We start from the raw sequence: 19,189 nt of genomic DNA, 5'->3' as shown, positions 1-19,189 counted from the left end.
ATAGATTATGTGCATTTTAAAGTTTTCTAGCCCTGTCTTTCAAAAATCAAGTAAAAATCTGGAGCCATACAAGGTCAAAATGGCATTCGACATTGTTCTGAAAAATTACTATTGATAAATCTGATTTTTTTTTTTCAAGCCAACCTTGGAATTACTTGGAGTTGACTCATCCTTTCTGAACCCCACACTGACAAAATAAAAATGGGAAGGATAGAAAATAGGTGGACCATAGGAGCTAGGAACAGATAATTACCATTGGAAATGGGCTAAACCAAATAACTAAAATTAGAGCAAAATAGTAAAGGAGGGACAAATTACATCTAAGTGAATTTCCAATACTGCAGACTGAATTTAGAATGTCCACTGAAAAAAAAAATTACAGTTGTTAATTTTGTGCTAACAGCTACCTCTGCTGGCCCAGTTCCTCATTTGCATTTAATGTTGTGACATTTTTTCTTCTAACGCGGCATGTACCCAAAATCTAAATCACTTCTCAGCACATCAAATATCACATCATACTTTAACACTCAGCTGGTTACTGGCAACTAATAATTAAAAGTTTGTTTGTTAGTCTGAGATGTGCATTTTTACCCATGCAGAATGATACTCTATTTGTTTTCATCTTTAAGGTTGAAGATAGATCAGGTCAGTAGGAAAGTGCACAAAGTGCAAGAGTAGGGCTCGAGAAACACAACTCTGCTGTAGTAATTTCTCTTCAATCAACTTTTCCTTGTTTGTCATCCCATGTATCTTTTCTTCAGCACATAACTGGGGTTAATGAAAATATTTCATGAATGAAAATGCAATGAAGTAATTGATGTAGGTGTAATATAGGAAAGCGCTTTTTATTTGAACTTTAGGGATCCCCAACTGCATTTCCTATTTGCAGTGTCCTTTTAGGGCCATTAGAAAGATTGTCTGCCCCCGAGGATGTTTTTTGTTCTGCATCTTCGTCTCCCCGTGCGCCTTATGCGTTCCCGCGCTGTCAAAGTGCCTGTCCGTGGTGCCCTTCGCGAATATCCACAACGAGACGGGAATGCCAAGGGATCCCTGCCATTTTCTGATGCGTTTCCTGCGATGCACTGTGGTAGGGAAAAAAAAAAAAAAAAAAAAAAAAAAAAAAAAAAAAAAAAAAAAAAAAAAAAAAGCAAGTTTCTCTTTCTCTCCGCACCGCTGGATGTCACTGCTACCCAGCCGAAGTGCAGGGGAGCGGTGAGCCCGAGGGGTTTTCTGCAGTGGAAGATTTGCTGAACAGGTTCCAGGAGCAGACCGCTGTAGGTCCGGTTCGGCTGGAAGGAAGCTGTTGGAGCAGACATCTATTCCTGCGATCTTTTCACTTGCATGGACGTTTTCCTTTTGAGAATAAGAAACTTGGAGGAAAGATAGACTGTATTGGAGGACACAGTCTATGGTATATTGATATTTCTAAGTGGCGGGATTAAATTATTACCAGACTCACAGCGACACTTGCAACATTTAACCCTTTGTAGTACTAATTTCCTCTCCTGCCGTGGCTGCCTTTGTCACAGGGACTGTCCGGGGCCGATCGAGGGGACCGGAGCAGAGAAATGCAACAGCCGCCGCTGACAGCAGGGGGAGGTGGGGAAACGCTCTGCGACTGAGGACAGACTCAAATCACCGATTCAGCCTGATCCCCTCGGATTTTATTGGGTGTCTTCTGACCAGTTCCGTACTAATTTATTATTCTTCTCATCGATCTCGAACGTGTTGCAAAGGCTTTCTATCCAATGGTTCTGCTTTCTCCTTTAGATCCAGCCACTGATTTATTTGTATTTGAAATTGCTTAAGGTCTCTAAGTAGCTTCTGTGGGCTTTGTTTCCTTGCACAACTCTCTCTCTTAACCTCGTAATTATCAAAACCATATGACAATTCCAACTACAGCTCTGATTTCTGGATGCCTCGCTCCATAAATAGACTTTTTTTTTTTACACTGAATAATGGTATTTGGTGATAATGTTAAACACACACTGTGGTGAACAGCCCTGGTCAGGCCATTTTCCACCAGCTACTCCTCGTGAAGATTTCATTTATTTTAGAAAAAATTTTGTAGTAGTCAGAGGGAAACAACATTAACAAACCACACATGAACATCGGCCTGCACATATTCACTTAAAAAATCAGATTTCCTATTTTCATTCCTGCGGGATTAGGACACCTCTTACTGCTGAAGTGACTGTCTTTTAAAAGTGTTCCAATTTGCCCTAGCACTTAGTTAATGGTTTCTGTGATGGATGAGATTTTTACTCCAATTTTCTTGGCAACACAGTGAAGCACTGTGCAGAGATAATGTCAAAGGCAAACAAATGGGACACAGAGAGGTTGTTGGAACCAGCTCCATGCTAACAGTGAGCACAGCCAATTCAACTATGCTGTGAACTGCTAACACTAACCATTTTACAAATAGTAAATTGCAAGAGAACCTTATTTTATCGACAAATGCCCTTCCTAATTCCACAGTCCTTACATCCTAAAGCTGCTGAATTTCCCTGAAATGTCCCATTTTCCCCGTTGAATCTCAGAAGTTACTATTGCACCATCTTCCTATCTCTTACAGAATCAGCATGCTAGAGCTTTCTGCTTTGGCTCTGGACTTTCTGGTGACGTGACTCAGTGCTCTGTGAGATTACTTCAGTACTTCTGAGATGGAGAAAGGATCTCTTTTAGTTCTTCTTACTATTTGATAATCTAGTGACCTCTCCAAGCTCCCCTTCCCCCTCTTAGATTCTGCTCAAAATTCAGGTAGTTCTTCTAGCATCTTTTGCCAGTTTTAACACTCAGTTCAATTTTGCTTTGGTTTCTAAGAAGGCTTGAGCAAGCTCGGGGGAGGCTGGTAAATAGTCCCTCTCCCTTTAAAAAACCCAACAACAAACAAAAACCCAAACCAAACCCAACCCCCCATTTATTTAAACAACTGCATGTGGGAAATGAGAAGGAATCTTGATCATGCTAGCGGCGAGTGGGTGACACACGGGTGTGTATCTGCTCTGTCGGACATCAGAAGGGGTTGGGTGAGGGGAACTGAGCATTTACTATTAATTCTAGCACACTTTTGGTCGTCAGCTTTGATGAGCGGAGAATTAGCACACTAGAGAAGTGCTAAGCTCCCACCATTTGATTGCTCAACAGTTCTTTTCGCTTCAGTGCGATTGCTGCTGTCCTTGTGAGCGGGCTTGTTCCTGATTCGGGGGGGAATAAGGAATTCCTCCAAGTCCAGGGGCTGGAGCATCGGAAGACAGTGCAGACAATACGAGGCAGCCCGTAAGAACAAGAACACGTGCGGTGCTGCACGACCTCCCTTGGCCTTGCCTTCCTGCCACAAATGTATTTTCATAGTTAGCGAAGCACCGAAGACATTAGCTGGGCTTTATATATGAGGATGGGAATGAAGGTGACAGAAATGTTTCCCTGTGTCAAGAGAGATCACAAGGCGCGGAAAAGGAACAGAAGGGGAGGGTAGAGGTTGGGAGCCAAGCGAGACGGCAGGGGAGCATTTCCCACCTGCGAGGCGGTGCCTGCCTCAGGTGGGAGCTATCACCCGCTAACTACACGGCTTCAAACAGCTCAGCCCTCCCTTCCCCTCTCTCCTCCCTTCTCGGCGTCTCTCTTGGGAGCTGTAAAAGCCCTGGGACGCCCGAAGACTCAAAATACTCTTCGGGGTCATTTAATCTCATGTCTTTCCTTCGCCTTCCGGCTCTCCAGGTAGGCTCGACCGTGCCTGTAGTATGGCTCAGCATGTGCAGTCTCTGACACGCTGGGTCACGCTCCGCAGCCCTGCGGGCCGGGCTGAGCCCCGTACGCAGGGCCGGGGCGGGGGCCGCAGCCAGGGACCACGAACGAGCCCGAGACAACAAAACCGCCGGCCCTGCCGAGGGGCCGCGCTCGCAGGGCTGCGGGGCGCCAGGGGAGGAGGTCACCCGCAGCCTCCGCCCGGCCCCGGGGGTGCTCGGGGGGCGCCTGCCAGGGGGTCCCGGCGGGGGCCGCGGGGAGCGGCGGCAGAGCCGGGCTTCCTGCACGCCCCCTTTGTGTGGAGCGCGGCGGCGTGCGGAGCGGGCGTGGCCCGGACGTTCATTTCCGCGCTGCCGGGCCTGGCGGGAGAGCGGCGGGGCGGCTCGGCACAAGGGCACGCCCGGCGGGCACGCCTGGCGCTCCGGCCGAGCTGACGCGGGGAGGAGGCTTCGGCAGCGCCGCCGTGTCCATGGACTAGCCGAGGCAGCGGAGGGACCTACGCCGACCGCCGCCTCGCCCTCCGCCCGGCTCGGCGAAACTTAGCGAGCAGGCGCCTGCCCCGGTGAGTCCGTGCCCGGCCCGGGCACCCGCCGCCCTCTGCCCCGGGGGTCGCGCCGGCAGGAGTGCCCCTCGCTCTCCCCGTCTTGGAACGGCGGCTGTTCGCCCCCTCTCCCCGGAGCAGTGTGCTCCCTGCAGCGTGCCCGGGCCGGCGGGCCGGGCGGGAGCAGCCCCGGCCGCATGAGGTTCCCGGCAGCGCGGGGCTGTGGCGAGCCCCTGCCATTGTCCTTCCCATTAAAGGAAGCCGGAGCGGCCGGGAGAGGCTTCCTCTGGGAGTTCGCGCTCGCCTGTCTCGTTGAGGTGCCACGAGGGAGAAAAATAGTAATAATCACCAAAATTACAATAACAGAAAAAGGCCTTTCGGAGTGCTGCAGCTGTTGTCCGCTCCGTTCTCCGCCGCCGCCCCGGCTGCTGCCGGACCCTGCCCTGAGCTCAGGGTTTAAGAGGGAGACCCGGCGCAGTGGGTGCAAGGATTTAGTCCCGTAACTTAATTTTAAAAATATTCTACCTTTAATTGGAGGTTGTCTGTGGTAGTGATCTACCTCTCTGACACCCTTTCAGCCTCCTGCTTTAACAGGCCCGGCCGTGGAGCGCGGGGTACCAGAGGTGATGCTCCGTGGTCAGTTCTGTTTTGGCTCTTCCTTTATCTTCTGTGCTTTATGTAGATTTAGCATTTCGAGACATTCTGAATAAAAAAAAATAAAAAATAAAACCTCACAAAGAAACCTGTCCCATGCTGTAAAATAAGCTACTTGTTTGGATGTTTTTTCCTTTCTCTGGTGGATCTTCCAAGGAGGTGATGGTGGCCGTGTGAAGGATATTTTAAAATAACTGGCAAGAAGAAATTCTTCTAGCACTGCTTTATAGTTTGGTTGGGTTTTTGTTTGTTTGTAACAGTGACATAAGCCTTGTGACCTAGAACTCTGGATGAAATGGAAGGAGAGAAGTTCGTAGAGAATGGAAAGACAGGGTGTGTCTTGTTCTTAAGTGCTCTCTGGTGAGATGATCTGTCTCTTTTCTGGCTGTCTTCAGCAGGGAGTAAGGCATCCGTACTGAGACACTTTATACAAAAAATGTGTGAAGCTTTTGGTGTGGAAGGTTGAGGTGTTAGCACTATCTGCTTGACAGAAGAGTTGTGTGCAGAGAGAAGGAATCAGGTGGGAATTCAAGTCTGTCATTGGTGTGAAGAAGGAATGAGCTATGGTGGAAACTGCTTTGCAACTTTCGATTTGGTTTGTATGTTTGGGTTTTTTAGAGGAATTCAGGGCACTTGTGTTTGTGGAATGGTGTTCTTTATCTTTTGGTTGATGACACTGGAAGAAAATACTTTTAGGGTGTGATCTGTATCCTTTTAGCTCTCGGAGGATGGAATCTAATGTTGTTGCCTGTCCTTAGAAGGTTGTCTTGTACAAAAATGTAATGTCACTGAAACAGGATTTTTTAGAAATAGCTTTCCAAAAGTTAGTGTGTTTATATTGAAAAAACAATGTAAGTTACAAGTAAAAGCAACTAAGTTACAGAGTTGGAATTTCGTTTTATGTTTGTTGATCTTGTTCCTAGGTGAACTTGCTGAAGGTGCAGTCTGGGTCTAAATCACAGTCATGGAAAGCTGATTTTCTGGGTGGTGTGTGCTCTGTGTGATTATTTTTTTAGTGTAAGTTGATCCAGTTAGCTTCCTTTGTAGCTCCCTTTGTGTTGTAGCATTATCTCCAGTCCCCAAATCGGGAGAAAATCCGTTTAAGTCTTGTTCTTGTTTCAGGGCACAGGCTTTGTCTTAAATTTAGAGCATTGTAGACAAACTTTCCTGTTTAAAGCCTCTTTCTTGTCCTTCCTGCCTCCTTGAGGGGAGCGGGAGGGTGGCAGAAAAGAAGGAAAAAGTGTGATCTTTTGCTAGGAGCCATGTTTGTGCAGAGCCTTCACATGGGGAACATAGCTAACAGCGCTGCAAGGGGGTGTGTTCTGGGCTGCCTTTTACTGGCGTTAGGCCTTGTAATACTTAATGAAAGGACCATAAAAACCTCTTGCTCTGAGCCCTAAGATTCTGTTTAATTGGGATGCTTTCCTTGGTATTGAAGGCATAACTTTTTGTTCTTGGGTGCAGCAACAAAATTGTTGACATGGTGTCTTATGAATTTGGTTATATCTGCATGATGAGTGGGTTTATTTTATGTTTCTAATGAATATCTGAGGAATATTGGATTGTTTTGAGGCTGACCTCTCATTTTACTAGAGGGTATTTTTATTTAGTTTTTGAAGATTTAGTGGGTGGCTACCAATGTATCATTACCTGTAATGAAAAAAAAGAGGAATTTTTCTGTTGACAAACTGCTACAATTGATTCTCTTAGTCTGTCAGGTTTCTCCTTGAGGATTAGGTGTGGCATAGTTGGAGCGCTGATAAGTGTGAATAAATTAAGCTTTGTTTTGATGTCCCTGTGTTAGTGCAGAATTCTCATTGGGGGTGTATGTGAGGGGAAGTGGAGTTCACAGAGCGATTGTCAAAACTGTTCCACAGATCCTCCCTTTATTTTTTTGCTTTTACAGAAAATTAGACCTGAGTGGGGTATGGAAAAAATGTGTGGATTTCGGACATACTTGTGCACTCTCTGTGCCATGTTGCTTTGCATTGTGGCTTCCTGTATCAAAACTTCCTGTTTTCTGGTAGAACAGACTTTCACACTTTGCCACCTGTGGTACATTTCTAAGGCTAAGAGGGCTGTAATTCACAAAATCCATGAACGTGCTGTGGTTTGTGTTTTTCTTCAAGCTGAAGTAGCTCAGGTAAAGTAAATTAGGTCCTCAAACAGTGAATGGTGCAGGCTGTTACTAAGGGGGAATTAAGCAGAAGTTATTTCCAGATGCAGAGGTTATATTCTAGGTCCAAAGGATGGTCATGTGTCTTCCTCTGTGGTATTGCCCCAGTCCTAAAGTCTTTGGCTCTTCCAAAGCTGTGCTATTGGTGGCTGGGGTGGAGCTACTGATGCTGCCTTCAGCCCCTGGCACAGTTTGTACAGGAGCAGGATCCTTCTCTTTGATTCTTTTGCTCATGCTCGGTCAAAAGTATCTCATGAAGGCTAAGAATGACATCAGAGATAGTCAGACTAAAGCTTATCATGGTTGGGTATGTGTGGGTTTTAAAGAGTGACTGTTTGGATCTTCCCAAGAATATGGGAATCTGAATTTTGATTCAGCAATCTAAAAAGAAGGGTAGGGGTTGAAATATCTAAGCTCCGATGACTTAATTTTAAATGTACAATTTAACTACTTGACTATAGCTGAATGTCATATTTGAACTTCTTTTTGTGTTGTAAAGCAACTTTATTCTGGAGAAAATCTGCTTTCAGATGGTCAGCTGAAAAATCATTGTTGGGCAAATTCTCCTATTTTGGGAATGTCACAGGTGAGGATAATAGCAAAGTGCAGGTGTTGAGGATCACCTGCAAAAGTGGTGATCCTTAAAAATTGACTGTATAAGAGATTGTGATGTTTGCAGTTGAAACAACTGCCTTGAATGGCCAGGCTTTTGCTAGTTGTTATGCTGAGTTTATGTTTGCTAGAGTTATGTCAGATTGGTCAAAGTTTTTGACCAATCTGACATAACTCTTGGAACTGAAGCCCTCAGCTAGAAGAACCTCTCTGCTTGGTTATTCACCTGTGAATTCTGTGATGCCTTGTGCAGAAAACCTTTAACAAATGAAAATAAAATGTGCTGGCCACAATAGGGACTATATCCAAACCCAGGGCTTTTAACTGGGTTTAAAAATAGGTATATTTTCTTTTCTGATTCCAAGTGTGCCTCAGCCCCTGTTTGGCAGGGGGGAGGGATCAGCACTTGTTTTGCTTCGGTGTTTCCTGTCTTTCAACTCTGGGAGCCAAGCAGCAGTGTTTTGTCAGTTTCATTGTACCACAGCTTCTGTATGATATGTGTGAGTGGAAGAATTTCTGCTCTTATCTAAGGTGAAGGCTTTATCTGTGCTCCCTCTGAGAGCTCTTGCTGTGTCATTGTCTTTAGAAGTTGTGCAAAAGCTGAAAATCTTAGGCCTGTCTTCATCCTCATTCTGAACCTGAGTGGGAAAGGCAATGGTGTAATAAACCCAGGGCTCTGCTTTCCCTTGATCTTTGTAGTGAGCGTTGTTCACTGTTGTCTTGGTGTTGTAAAAGAGCTTCTGAGGTATTAGAAAAGAGCTTCTGTGTTTTGTGCTCCTGGGCTAGAGAACAGGCATTTATACCGAACTGATGAAGGTCTTCCATGGGAAGAGCTGTTCTGAACCCCCCTGATGTAGTTTGGGCTCTTTGGCACTAAGTGGCTCTGGCACTTGATGAGCTTGTGTGTGCATGTGAGCTTTTGGCTTTAGGGGTTGTTTTATTTTGGCATTCTTGTTCTGATTCAGGCAGGTTGTTTGTGTACAACCTTAAATATGTTCCTGTGTCCCAACAGCCCTTTCCAGAAATCTCTTTTCCTCTTTTAACAGTTTTTGTTTCCTGCTCAAAGACTAAATAATTGATGCTTGAGTCTCTCTGGAAAGGAGCTTTGTCTAAATAATTGATGGACTTGAAGGTAAGAAAGTCAGGTGTTTGAGTTGCTGCCCTTGCAGCTACAGGATGAAGCAGAGTATTTGGAGGCTGCTGTATGCTGTGAATTTTAAATTTTTTAAAACCTCATTTGTTCAGATTGGTAAGTTTTGTACTCTTGCTTTGGGGCATACAGTGGATGCTGAAATATGTTTGCTGACACCTAGAAACTTCTGGAATAGAAAGGGAATAGCCTAAAGTAACTTGGATTTCAAGGGAGATACCCGAGAGCTTGGACTTTGGTCTTTATGTGACAGCAGCCTTCTGGCTGCTGGAGTATGGAACTGATTCTTTGGATGCATATTGCTTTTCCCTCAGCAGTTTGTTATTAGATGGTGCTCAGGGAAGGACTTCATGGGGGTGAAATATGCCTGCAGTGGTGGAGCTGTATAATAAAGGGTAACAACAACAAAGCTTTCCACCCTACCCTGAGTACTAAGTTACTTCTAAGTTTGGCTATGTGGTGAGCCTGTGGAGCAGGAAGGTTCATCAAAAAAGTTGTTTGACTTGAAACTAATGGAAGGCAATTAGTGGGATGACTCTTGGAAAGCAGTTGGTGAGGTGGCTCTTGGAAGACAGCAAGGCAGCTTTCTTTGCCAAGTGTCCATCCTGCTGAGCTTGCAAAGGATATTTTGATCAAGTGGTCATAGCAGTGGTCTGCTCCTGCAAAACAGGAGAGGGTTCCACTGAAAGAGCCTGTCCAGCTGGGGCAAGTAAGAAGGGAAGGTGTAGTTCAGCTCTCTGGTGGTGCTTTATCTGAGCTGTGCTGCTTGGGTAGCCAGTCATGCTGTACTGCCAGCCCATTCAGGTGGCAGTTTCCTGTGTTGTCATGTTTTTTCCATCAGGAGCTGTGTTTCTCGTTTTACTGAAGGCACAGGTTAGGAAGTGTTTGTGTCTAAGCTCTGCACCTTCTAATTCTGCTGGTGTTTGTAATAAGCTGTTGCAGACTGAGGTCTGTGTTGGAAGGAGCACTGACTGTGTCCCTTCACAGCCTTTGTTGCCCTGATCTCTAAATGGCACCGTGTTGTTCTTGGCATCATCTTGAGAGGTGGAAAGCCTGTTTTGCCTCCTTCCCCAGGGGCGGATGCAGAGACTTTGGGCGAGACAGTCGAGGCTTTCTCACGACCTGCCAGAGCACTGGCTTTGGGGGGGGGGAAGGGCTGGAGCTGTTCAAGCATGGGCTTGTCCCGAAGCAGCATTGGTTTTTGTCTTTTTAATCATTTCCCTGTGGTGTGGTAGCATGTGCAAGGGTGTTCTACAAACCTACTTGCTGTAGCTCCTGGGGCATTAATTGTTGCTGTGTATTTGGGCTGAGACAGTGACTCTGCTGAAGTGGCTAGGATTGTGAGACATTGGTGAAGGCTGTTTAGTCACATCTTTAAGGTTTTCCAGTGCTGCCTTAGAGGTTTATCTTCTAGTTGGGTTTTGCGAGTTTCACGAGTGTGTTTCTTTACCAGAAAGGAGGTAAAGAGATGAATTTCACAGTGGTTGAGCTGCCTACGTGGCCACAAAGAGCCATTTTCTCTTGTGGCTTAGAAGCTGGTGATTGTCATCCTTGGCAAGTAAAATGAGGCTGTCCTGGTTGTTCTGAATGCAGCTGCTGGAGGTGGAGGGCAGCAAAAGAAAGCTTTGGGGGCATTGTTCCCAACCCCCCGTGCCTTTCCCCAAAAAGTAGCATTCCCCGGTGCCTCATTTGAAACGAGTGTTGCTCTGATGTTGAAAGTATAGGCCCTGGTAATTGAGGTGGGAGGGGAGGGGAAGAAAAGAGATTTTGTGGATTGAACTCCACTCCTTGTTTCCGTGACATGGAGTCAGCATTGTTTAAACAGAATGAGTGGTGAATGTAGCTAGTATTATCTAGATATTGCAGTCATTACTTTGTGTGCTCGTTTCTGGAGATTAGATTTCAACCCTGGAATTTAAAAATATTTTTAACTAAGAAATACCATGATCTGGTTTAAACTGTTAAAATAAATATCTGTTTAATTATTTGCAAGAGATATGTTTATATATATATGTTTGTATGTAGGAATATTCAGTGTGAAGGTTAAGAAATATGGTGTGGATGTAGACAGACTGCACATTATATCCAAAGCAAGGACCATTTTTAAGGAAACAAACCACAAAACCCAAAGCAAATTATATGCTCATCACTTCTTTGTTGTATATTGCTATAATCAGTCTCTTGGGGTGTTTTTTATGAAAATAGAAATAAAGATATATTCTTTCAGATTGAAATATAACTGGAGACTGAACAAGTGACATTTCTGGAAGTGGTGAAAAGTCACAATGTGTATAAAAGTTTAGGATGTTCTCTGAAGAAAGAGTGTATTTGTCAGCAAAAGAAAGTGGTGGCTTCCTGTCTTTTTTATATTAAATGGTATAGCAAATGGAGGGACCCATTCTGGTCTTGAAACCTTCTGGTCTGTGTGGAGGAATGGGAGGGAGCAGACCAAGTGTATGAAATAGGTTCTGTTATTCTTGGATTATTAAATAGAAGTAAAAATATTCCCCAAACTGGAAGTTCTGGCTCCTCAGATAAGATGTTTGTTTTGTAAGGCTTCCAAAACCTTCATTAGAAGGAGGAAAAAAAATCAAATTACATGCTTCTTTTAAACTAAGACTTTGAGTTTTGCCTTGCAACTGTTGATGTTACAGAGAGTTGGTGTGTATCTGCTCTCATGAGAGGCAGTAGAAAGCAGCTGAGAAGTTTGGGTCAGCTAAGATTATTCTGGTTACTTGTCCTGACAAGTTTTGCAGCCTGGGGTGGATGAATTCCTGCTCAGAATGACGAACTGGCTTCTATGTGCTTGCCAATACTTGAACTTTCTGAGAAGTAAAAGGAAAGCATGACTTGTGGCTTGTTGTGTATGGTGAATAAATTGCAGCACAGGCAAGGTCCTATTGAGGTGAAACTGGACAATAGCTTTATTAAAGTTTTCAAAGACACAAAATATTTTTCTATTCTTTTCTAAGATAAGAGAGTTAATGAGTCATCTCTTGAAATATAGTGATAGTATCTAGTGCTGTTTTCACTTACTTTGGTGTAATCCAACTGAGTTTTAACTCCAGAGCTTTAACCAATAGTGCTTTTGAGGATAAGGTCAGTGAAGGCCCTACATCCTATGCTCCTGCTCTTCTACATATTTCTTAAATATTAGTGAAGAGATGGATATCTTAGAAAAGGATCCATCTCTCTTCTGCTGTATTCTCCTTATGTTTGGAAAATTGCTGGGTTTTAGGTGAAGTTTACATGTAACATTTACTTTTCTCTGTTTCCTGTGCTGTTGCTTGCATTAAGTCAGAGTGTGGAGTAGATGCTTTGTTTGCAGTCAGTTACTTTGAGCAGATTTTCCTTGAACTAGGTAAGAGATCCTGGCCTTTCAGTTGATAGCTCTGTTAAGCACCTCTGTATGTTGAAGCAGAAACTACTTCAGCTGTTCAGTTACTTCTTCAATGAACCTGAAGTTAGTAGGGCAGAACTAGCATAAATGTACTGAAATTCTCTGGATAATTGAGTTGGGTTCTCTCCTCAGTATCAATAACTAAAAATATTTGTAGTTTGAATTTACATTGTCAGGACTTCCATTGTACAGTGTCATTGACTGGTGTTCTGACTAGTTTGTATAAATGAAAATATGGACTCTTTGGAACTTCTGTTTTGCTGATTTCTTTTTAAATATTGGTAGTAGCTTTTTTTTTTTTTTTTTTTTTTTTTTTTTTTTTTTCTGAGTAGGAATAAATACTTCACATGGAAGCAAGGCCAGCCATCTGTATCTTTTGTAGCTTCTGTATGAAGAACAGTGAAAAGTGAAATTGGTGGAACTGCTGTTGTCCTCTGTTACAGCTTCTGAATTGCAGTGGGAGCAGTACTGAGTTCTGCTTGCCTTTTACAAGTCTTTAGTGTAGTTCTGTTGGTTTAAGAAATCAAATGGAGCTGAAAATATTCCATGAATCATAGCTTGGATAACTCCTTGAATTAGTTGTGCAGTGTAGAGCCTTTATGCCAAAGGATTGGTGATGTTAGTCAGGTGGGGAGTTCAGAGGGGGGTTCTTGATGGCCATGTAGCTTATTCCCAAAATGGGCTGTGTCCACTTTGTGAATGTTACTCTGAGTTCTGAGCACTTACATGGTGTTTTGGATGCAGCTCGTCCACGTCTAAGTAGTGGCTTGGCCAAAAGTGCAGCATAAGGAGTGTGACTGGAGCTCTTTTGAATTACTGCTTCCTTGTTTGGGTTTTGGACACACTGGTGTGTGTTTCTGACAAGTTTTCCTAAGTTGTAGTTTGTGATGCAGTAATAAGACTAAACCCTGGTCACTGAAACCTGAAACCCTTCCCAGTAGGTTGGGGATTTGTTCTTCTCTAAAACGGATTGGTTTTTGGTGCTTACAGTGGAGCAACTTTTGCTTGAAATATTCTTTGAGGTCTTTGAGTCTTCAGTACAGTACAAAATAAGGGTCCCAAAAGATGATGTCTTAAGGATTCTGTCTGGCTTTGGCCATGTTTTCTGTTGAGTTCTGAGATTTGTGACTTTCATTGTTTCTGGTGAAACAGGGATAACCTATTAGTGATATTTGTCTTTCATTAAAAGTCTTTCAGGTTCAAAAAATACCCTTTTGTTGATTAATCCTCAGGTTTCTTCTGAAAATGAGCAAATATTTCTCTGCTGATCTGAACTGCAGCAGAACTAAATGAACTGTACTTGTGTTCTTTAGGAGAAGCTAGTCTGTTCTTTTTGAAGTCCTAGTCTGAGTTTCTTGGAGACAAAATTGCAAAATGACACATGCTTGCTTGGAGTTCCTGAGTCATCAGCAGGACTGTCTGTTTCCAGGAGCAGATTAACCTGTTAGAGCATCACATCCTGTCAGTTTATCTTGCTTTTTGGCTGTACCAGCTCAGCCCCTTCACAAGATGATTTGATGGCTGGCACCCAGATACTGTTCTGAACATTAGGACCCCTTTGGTGGTTAGCTTCTCTCTGGAATGTGGAAAGAGCAATCTATAGGTGCCTCTTAGTTGTTCCATTTTTAGAAGGTCCTAAGAATATCCCTGAATTTTTCCTGGTCAGGGATTAGGCTGCCTTTTACCTTCACAAAAACCCTTAATGATTGAGCACCTTCAAGGAATGGCAGTTGTTTTTAATGGCACCATATATTGAATGAACTGATGCTTTTTGATATATATATATATAATATTTGGTCTTGATGGAATGGAATTGATCATATCAAAACAAATCATAGACTGAAGTGCATCTCTTGCTGTTTTTAAAAATTCTTGCTCCTCAGCAAATTATTCTACATCCGTTTGCTTCACCAGCTTCATATAGGTGCTTTGTATTAATGAACACTGGTGGAGAAGCCAACAGCTTGGCAAATTACTTCTTGTTTTTTTCCTCTTGCCTCAATTGTGCCCCTGTTCCCCTCATCTTTCAGTGTGTTGGCTTCAGGTGTGCTGCTGGTATAGGCTGGCACTGGAGGGGCGCTGTGTGTTTCCATGGGCATACTCATGAGAAAACTTTGGCTTTCCCATCCTTGTTCTGCCACCTCCTGACTTGCCCCCACGCTGGCATTTGTACATGCTCTGGCAAGGTGGATTGAAGGCTTAAACCTGTTTACTTCTTGGTGTGTGGTACAAGATTACAGGATTGATCTGAAGATTTGCTAGTTGTTTGCTGTGTGGCTGTTTGCTCCACTGAATAGGCTGATTAATGGTTGTGGATTTTAGGAGGGGCAGGGAAGGGGATCAGGACTCTATATAGTGGCAGTATTGGCTGAACTTGGAATTTTAGTGTGACTTAGGTTTGCCTTGTAAAGTAAATGTCTCTGAAGGATTAAAATGCTTTTGGACGTAAATGTAGAAAATTACTTTGTTGCAGTTATTCTAGACTTAATGTCTTATCCATGAGGATTTCTCTGCATATCTACATTAGATTAGTTAACAGATCACATTATGTGTTTTATGAGAGTTAGGAATATACTTTAGGAGTATCACTGCTGTAGCATTTTGAAGGTAAGAGTGGAATTGTGGGTGTTGAAAAGCTCTGGAAATGGCAGTATCCTCTTGATGAATGACTACATTTTTCCCCCTCTCACTAAAGCTGTAAACACCAAGACAAAATTATATTCTGCCAAAGCAGCAGGGCTCTGTATTTGATTTTTAGAAATTCCTGTTGCTGTGAGTGGGTGATAACTGTCAGCTGACACAAAGTGACTTGCTTTGTCTGAAACACAGTAGAGAACATTATTAGTCTGTGCTGCCCACATACTGCTTTAATCTTCCAAGTGTTTTTAGTATTGCCTAACCATAGCTATGCAGCCTGTGCTGTGAACAAAGTGAATTACTGACAAGCAGATTTCTGGACTGGTTACAGATGCCTTCTGTGTTAGGAAACATGATTGCTTTTAGTATAAACCCGAGGAGGGTGGCTCTGTAGTCTTGCGTGGACTGCCTCATTTGTTTGTAGTGTTAGTGGAAAAAAAACAAAAACACATACCTGCACTTCAGATTTATTATGCTGCTCCCATACCAGCCATACTGTGTTCAGTGGTCTGTCAAGAACCACCACAAGAATTCTGATGGAGGTAAGCACAGAGCAAGCCAAATCAGCTCTTAAGAGAGAGCCGGTGGTTTGGAAGCTAATATCTGTCTGAGAAGCTGTGTGCTGTTACAGGACAGCTTCTTGCTGGTACTGGTAATACACCCCCCCCCCCATCATTTCTGAGCATTTAGAAATGTGTATGTTGAAAAAGTGTTTTACTTTTTCATTCTGCTGAAGTACTGTGATTGGTGTTGACTGAGGCATCTTAGCAGTTGTTTGAAGCATGGAGAAATGTCTTGCAAGCTGGTGCATGAAACAGTGAGGTAGGTGGGGAGTAGTGCTTGTCAATAAGGATACTTTTAATCCTCTTATTCCTGTGAATAGTTTCAGTGAAGCTGGGGCTGAACAGTTGAATGTAAGTCCAATGCCAGGGAAGGTAACCTGACAAAAAGTCTTCAGATAATGTTTAAACTTCAGGTTGTGAAGTGATGTGCTTGCCTTTTTGCCTCAGGTTATATTTTAAGCATCTTTGTCTAGCAGAACCTCATTTTTGTGAAATTTAATGATGTGCTGGCTAAATGCAACCTGCTGCCTTCTCTTTTGTAGATGTAGCAGCACCAAAAGCAATGCTCCTTATGTGCATTTTGCAGTTGCTTCTCCAGTCTTTTACCAGGTTCCTGATTTTCAGAGGGAGGGGGCACAACAGGGATGGAGGCCTCAGTGTGTCTGCATCTGGAGGATGTATTTGCACTGCCAGCCAGTGTACTGCTGTAAAATGGGATTGCACTCATGCAAATGAGCCTTGCACCCTGCTCAGATTAGTGGGATTCTGTTCTTGTGCCCTCTCTTTCCTCTCTTTCCCAGGCACTTCAGACTGAATGACTTGGACAAGTGTATGCATATTGATTGTTGACATGTGAATTGCCATTTGGAGCTAGAAACTGAAATAAAGTTGGGAAAACCAGTCTTTGTTCCTTTTCTTATATTTGCTCAGTTGTGAACTTAGATAAGCAAGGGGATGGTGCTTAAGTTAGAGTCCTTTGCTGTGATTCATAGCAGTTGTAAAGGTTCCTAAATTTTGTCTGTAACATTGGATGGGTTGCAAAGGTCAGTAACTAAATTACAAAACTCTTTTTATGTGGTACAGCTGGCCACTTGTAGGAAGGTCCTTTCCAGTCACTGCCTATACTGCCAAAAAGTACAATTTCCTTTGCTTTAATGAAAGTTAAATGTTTTTTGTTATAAATGGACCATGCCTTAGAAGTTATAAGGTGAAGGAAGAAAACATATTTTCAGTGTTTGGTTAAAGTTATATGGAAATCAACATCTGAGCTCTAGAAATAGAAAGCTGAAGTATTAATTCACACTCTAGTCTGTACTGGATGGGATTCTCAAAGACAACTTCTGTTTCTTCTGTAAGTGGGAATGTTTTTTATATTGAGGTGCAGATTCCTTTCTAGGAAAAGAAACTCCAAAAACAAAAACCCCAAAAAACCTAGTTCATCTTCTCATAGCTGTGGATGTGGTGCAGTTCACTTGTCCATTCCATGGTCTGGATTTCAGACTTTACTGGGTAGGCTTGGTTTTTGCACGCTGTCTGTGATTCACCAGCATAGGACAGAACTTTTTTTTTTTTTTTTTTTAGGAGGTGTTTGAAAATTTTCAATACTTGTTTCCTTGCCTTTGCAAACTTTCTACTGGTATTTACCTCAAGAAAGTGGAGGATTGAAATGCTGCTCATCTGTCTTAGGCAGCACTCAGCTGTCCAGAATCTGAGGGCTGTGCAAGTGCTTATTCCTGCTCTGAATTCACAGCCTGTTCTGTTTTTCTTATGCATGGCATTTCTGCAGAGGTGGTTTAGTTATGATTCTCTGAACAGCTGTAGTTGTCTGAAATACTTGAGCAAGAGTTGTGCTTGAACCTTATCTCTCTAGTGTGTGTAAGGAAGCAAACCAAACTCCACAGAGCAGAAGGTTTTAAATGGTGGGACTTCGGTTTTTGAGAATAAAACCTCTTAAAGGAGATGATCTGGTAAAGGAACATGCAAATATGGAAGAGCTGGGTACAATTACCTTTTGTAAATACAAAAGGTATTTGTATTTACAAATCCAGCAATCCAGAGACACAGAGATTTCAGGTAACCACTTTGGATATCCTGCTAGCTGGATTGCTGGATGTACAATCCACAGGGTTTGTGGAAAAGTCCAAGCACGATTTGCAGAAGTAAAGCGGTTTTGAAAGAGTGAGAACACAGATGAGTGTCAGCTTGCTGATGTGATCTTCCTAGGCTAACTGTATAGTGAGTTTCCTTTGTGGGTGTGCCTGCCCTGTTATAACATTAGGGTGCTTAAAGATAAGATTAGTAATCAACTGAAAGGAAGTGTAGGGTCAGTGGAAGTGTGAGCCGACTTTGAAAATACCTTTTGATGGCATATGGTACAGATTACTCTACTCTCTTTCTCAACAGAGCAAGAGAGACCTGGGAAGAGCCTTTTATCATTAAATCTTTACCTAATCCCATCATTGTTTCTCTTTTGTGCAGAGGCTGTGCCATAGAAGATGCACTATTACCGATATTCTAATGCAGAAGTCAGCTGTTGGTACAAATACTTGCTCTTCAGCTACAACATTGTCTTTTGGGTGAGTACAAAATGTAGAGGCTGAAATAATTTAGGCATAACTAAGTTTTATTAACTTCATTACTCTGGTAAGAGAACAAGCTGAAATAGTAGTGTGAAAGCAGGAAACTGATATATAGTATGCCCCGGGTGTTTTGTAATTGAAGAAGCTCACCTTTATGAGAAATAAAGTATTACTGAAAGTGTGAGGACTCAGTATCCGTATTATCCATGTCAAGTTGCTTTCCTGTTAAAAGAATCCTCTTAAAATGTTTCCTTTCAGATCATCTTTGATCATTGTTGGGTGGTGTAGCTGTAAATACACTATGCAGAAGAGAAGAAAGGAGCTTCCTCAGGGATGTGTCAACAGCTGGCAGCACATGTCATGCTCTGTGGGCAGCTGAATTGTCTGATGCAGTCTTGAAATACTTAGCTATGGACTAACCTGCCTGTAATGTTTAGAATTGTGAGTGTGAAAAGGTACAACTATACATGAGTGGATTTAGATGTTAATGAAGCACCTGCCTTGGAAAAGAGCCCTTTAAAGGTTAGAGCATAGTGTTGCACCAGAAAGAGTTAAGATGTCTGTGAGAGGAAGGTGAGGAAGCAATTCAGACCAACTCATTAATTCCTTTTGGAACTTTCAGGTCAAATGTTAACAAGTTTGCACCTGAAGTCCTAGAACTGCAGTCATGAAAAGCATGAGTAGTCCTGGAAGAGTGCAGATAAAGTGACTTGTCCAGTGCTAGCAGTAAAGTTGCTGAAAACCACAGAACTTCTTGCTGCTGTCACCACCTTTTGTTTACTAGTGCAAATGCTCCAGCATGATGCTGTAGCATTAAACCACAGGGGAGTTATCTTCCTGTGGATACCTGGGCAGAAAAGATTTGCAGAAACTTTTGTTCCGTGAAGGGTTAATTTGCTACAATATTGCATAGTGCAAGTGTTCATTAGGCATATTTGCTGTGTCTCAATTGAGGATTCAACAGGTCAAAAACTGTGCTTACAAGCCACCAGCTCTGCAGTTCCTTTTGTTCCGTGTTGTACACTTCCCACGTACCCGTGGTGGAGTGTGGCACAGTGAGAAGTGATGCTTGTCATGCTGTTCTGGTTTTCAGAGAAATCACTTCATAACTAGATGGATGTTCTTCAGAA

General features: G+C 43.1%; 1 protein-coding gene across 2 annotated transcripts in view; it reads left to right on the top strand.

Moving 5' to 3' along the window:
- The first annotated feature begins 3,582 nt into the window (after positions 1-3,582).
- Positions 3,583-19,189, top strand: part of TSPAN14 (tetraspanin 14) — a 34,001-nt gene continuing 18,394 nt past the window's right edge. The window contains exons 1-2 of one of the 2 annotated variants that reach the window (XM_018911014.3): positions 3,583-3,720; positions 17,959-18,056. In XM_018911014.3, coding sequence (XP_018766559.1) covers positions 17,976-18,056 — 81 coding nt within the window. In that variant the 5' untranslated portion in view covers positions 3,583-3,720; positions 17,959-17,975. Of the gene's footprint in view, positions 3,721-4,131; positions 4,310-17,958; positions 18,057-19,189 lie in introns of those variants that run through there. The other variant, XM_009087512.4, reaches the window with a different exon arrangement.

This window comes from Serinus canaria, chromosome 6, assembly GCF_022539315.1.
Source record: "Serinus canaria isolate serCan28SL12 chromosome 6, serCan2020, whole genome shotgun sequence".
Taxonomy (NCBI): domain Eukaryota; kingdom Metazoa; phylum Chordata; class Aves; order Passeriformes; family Fringillidae; genus Serinus; species Serinus canaria.
Note: the sequence above shows the minus strand (reverse complement) of the source record. Positions and strands in the feature narration are given on the sequence as shown.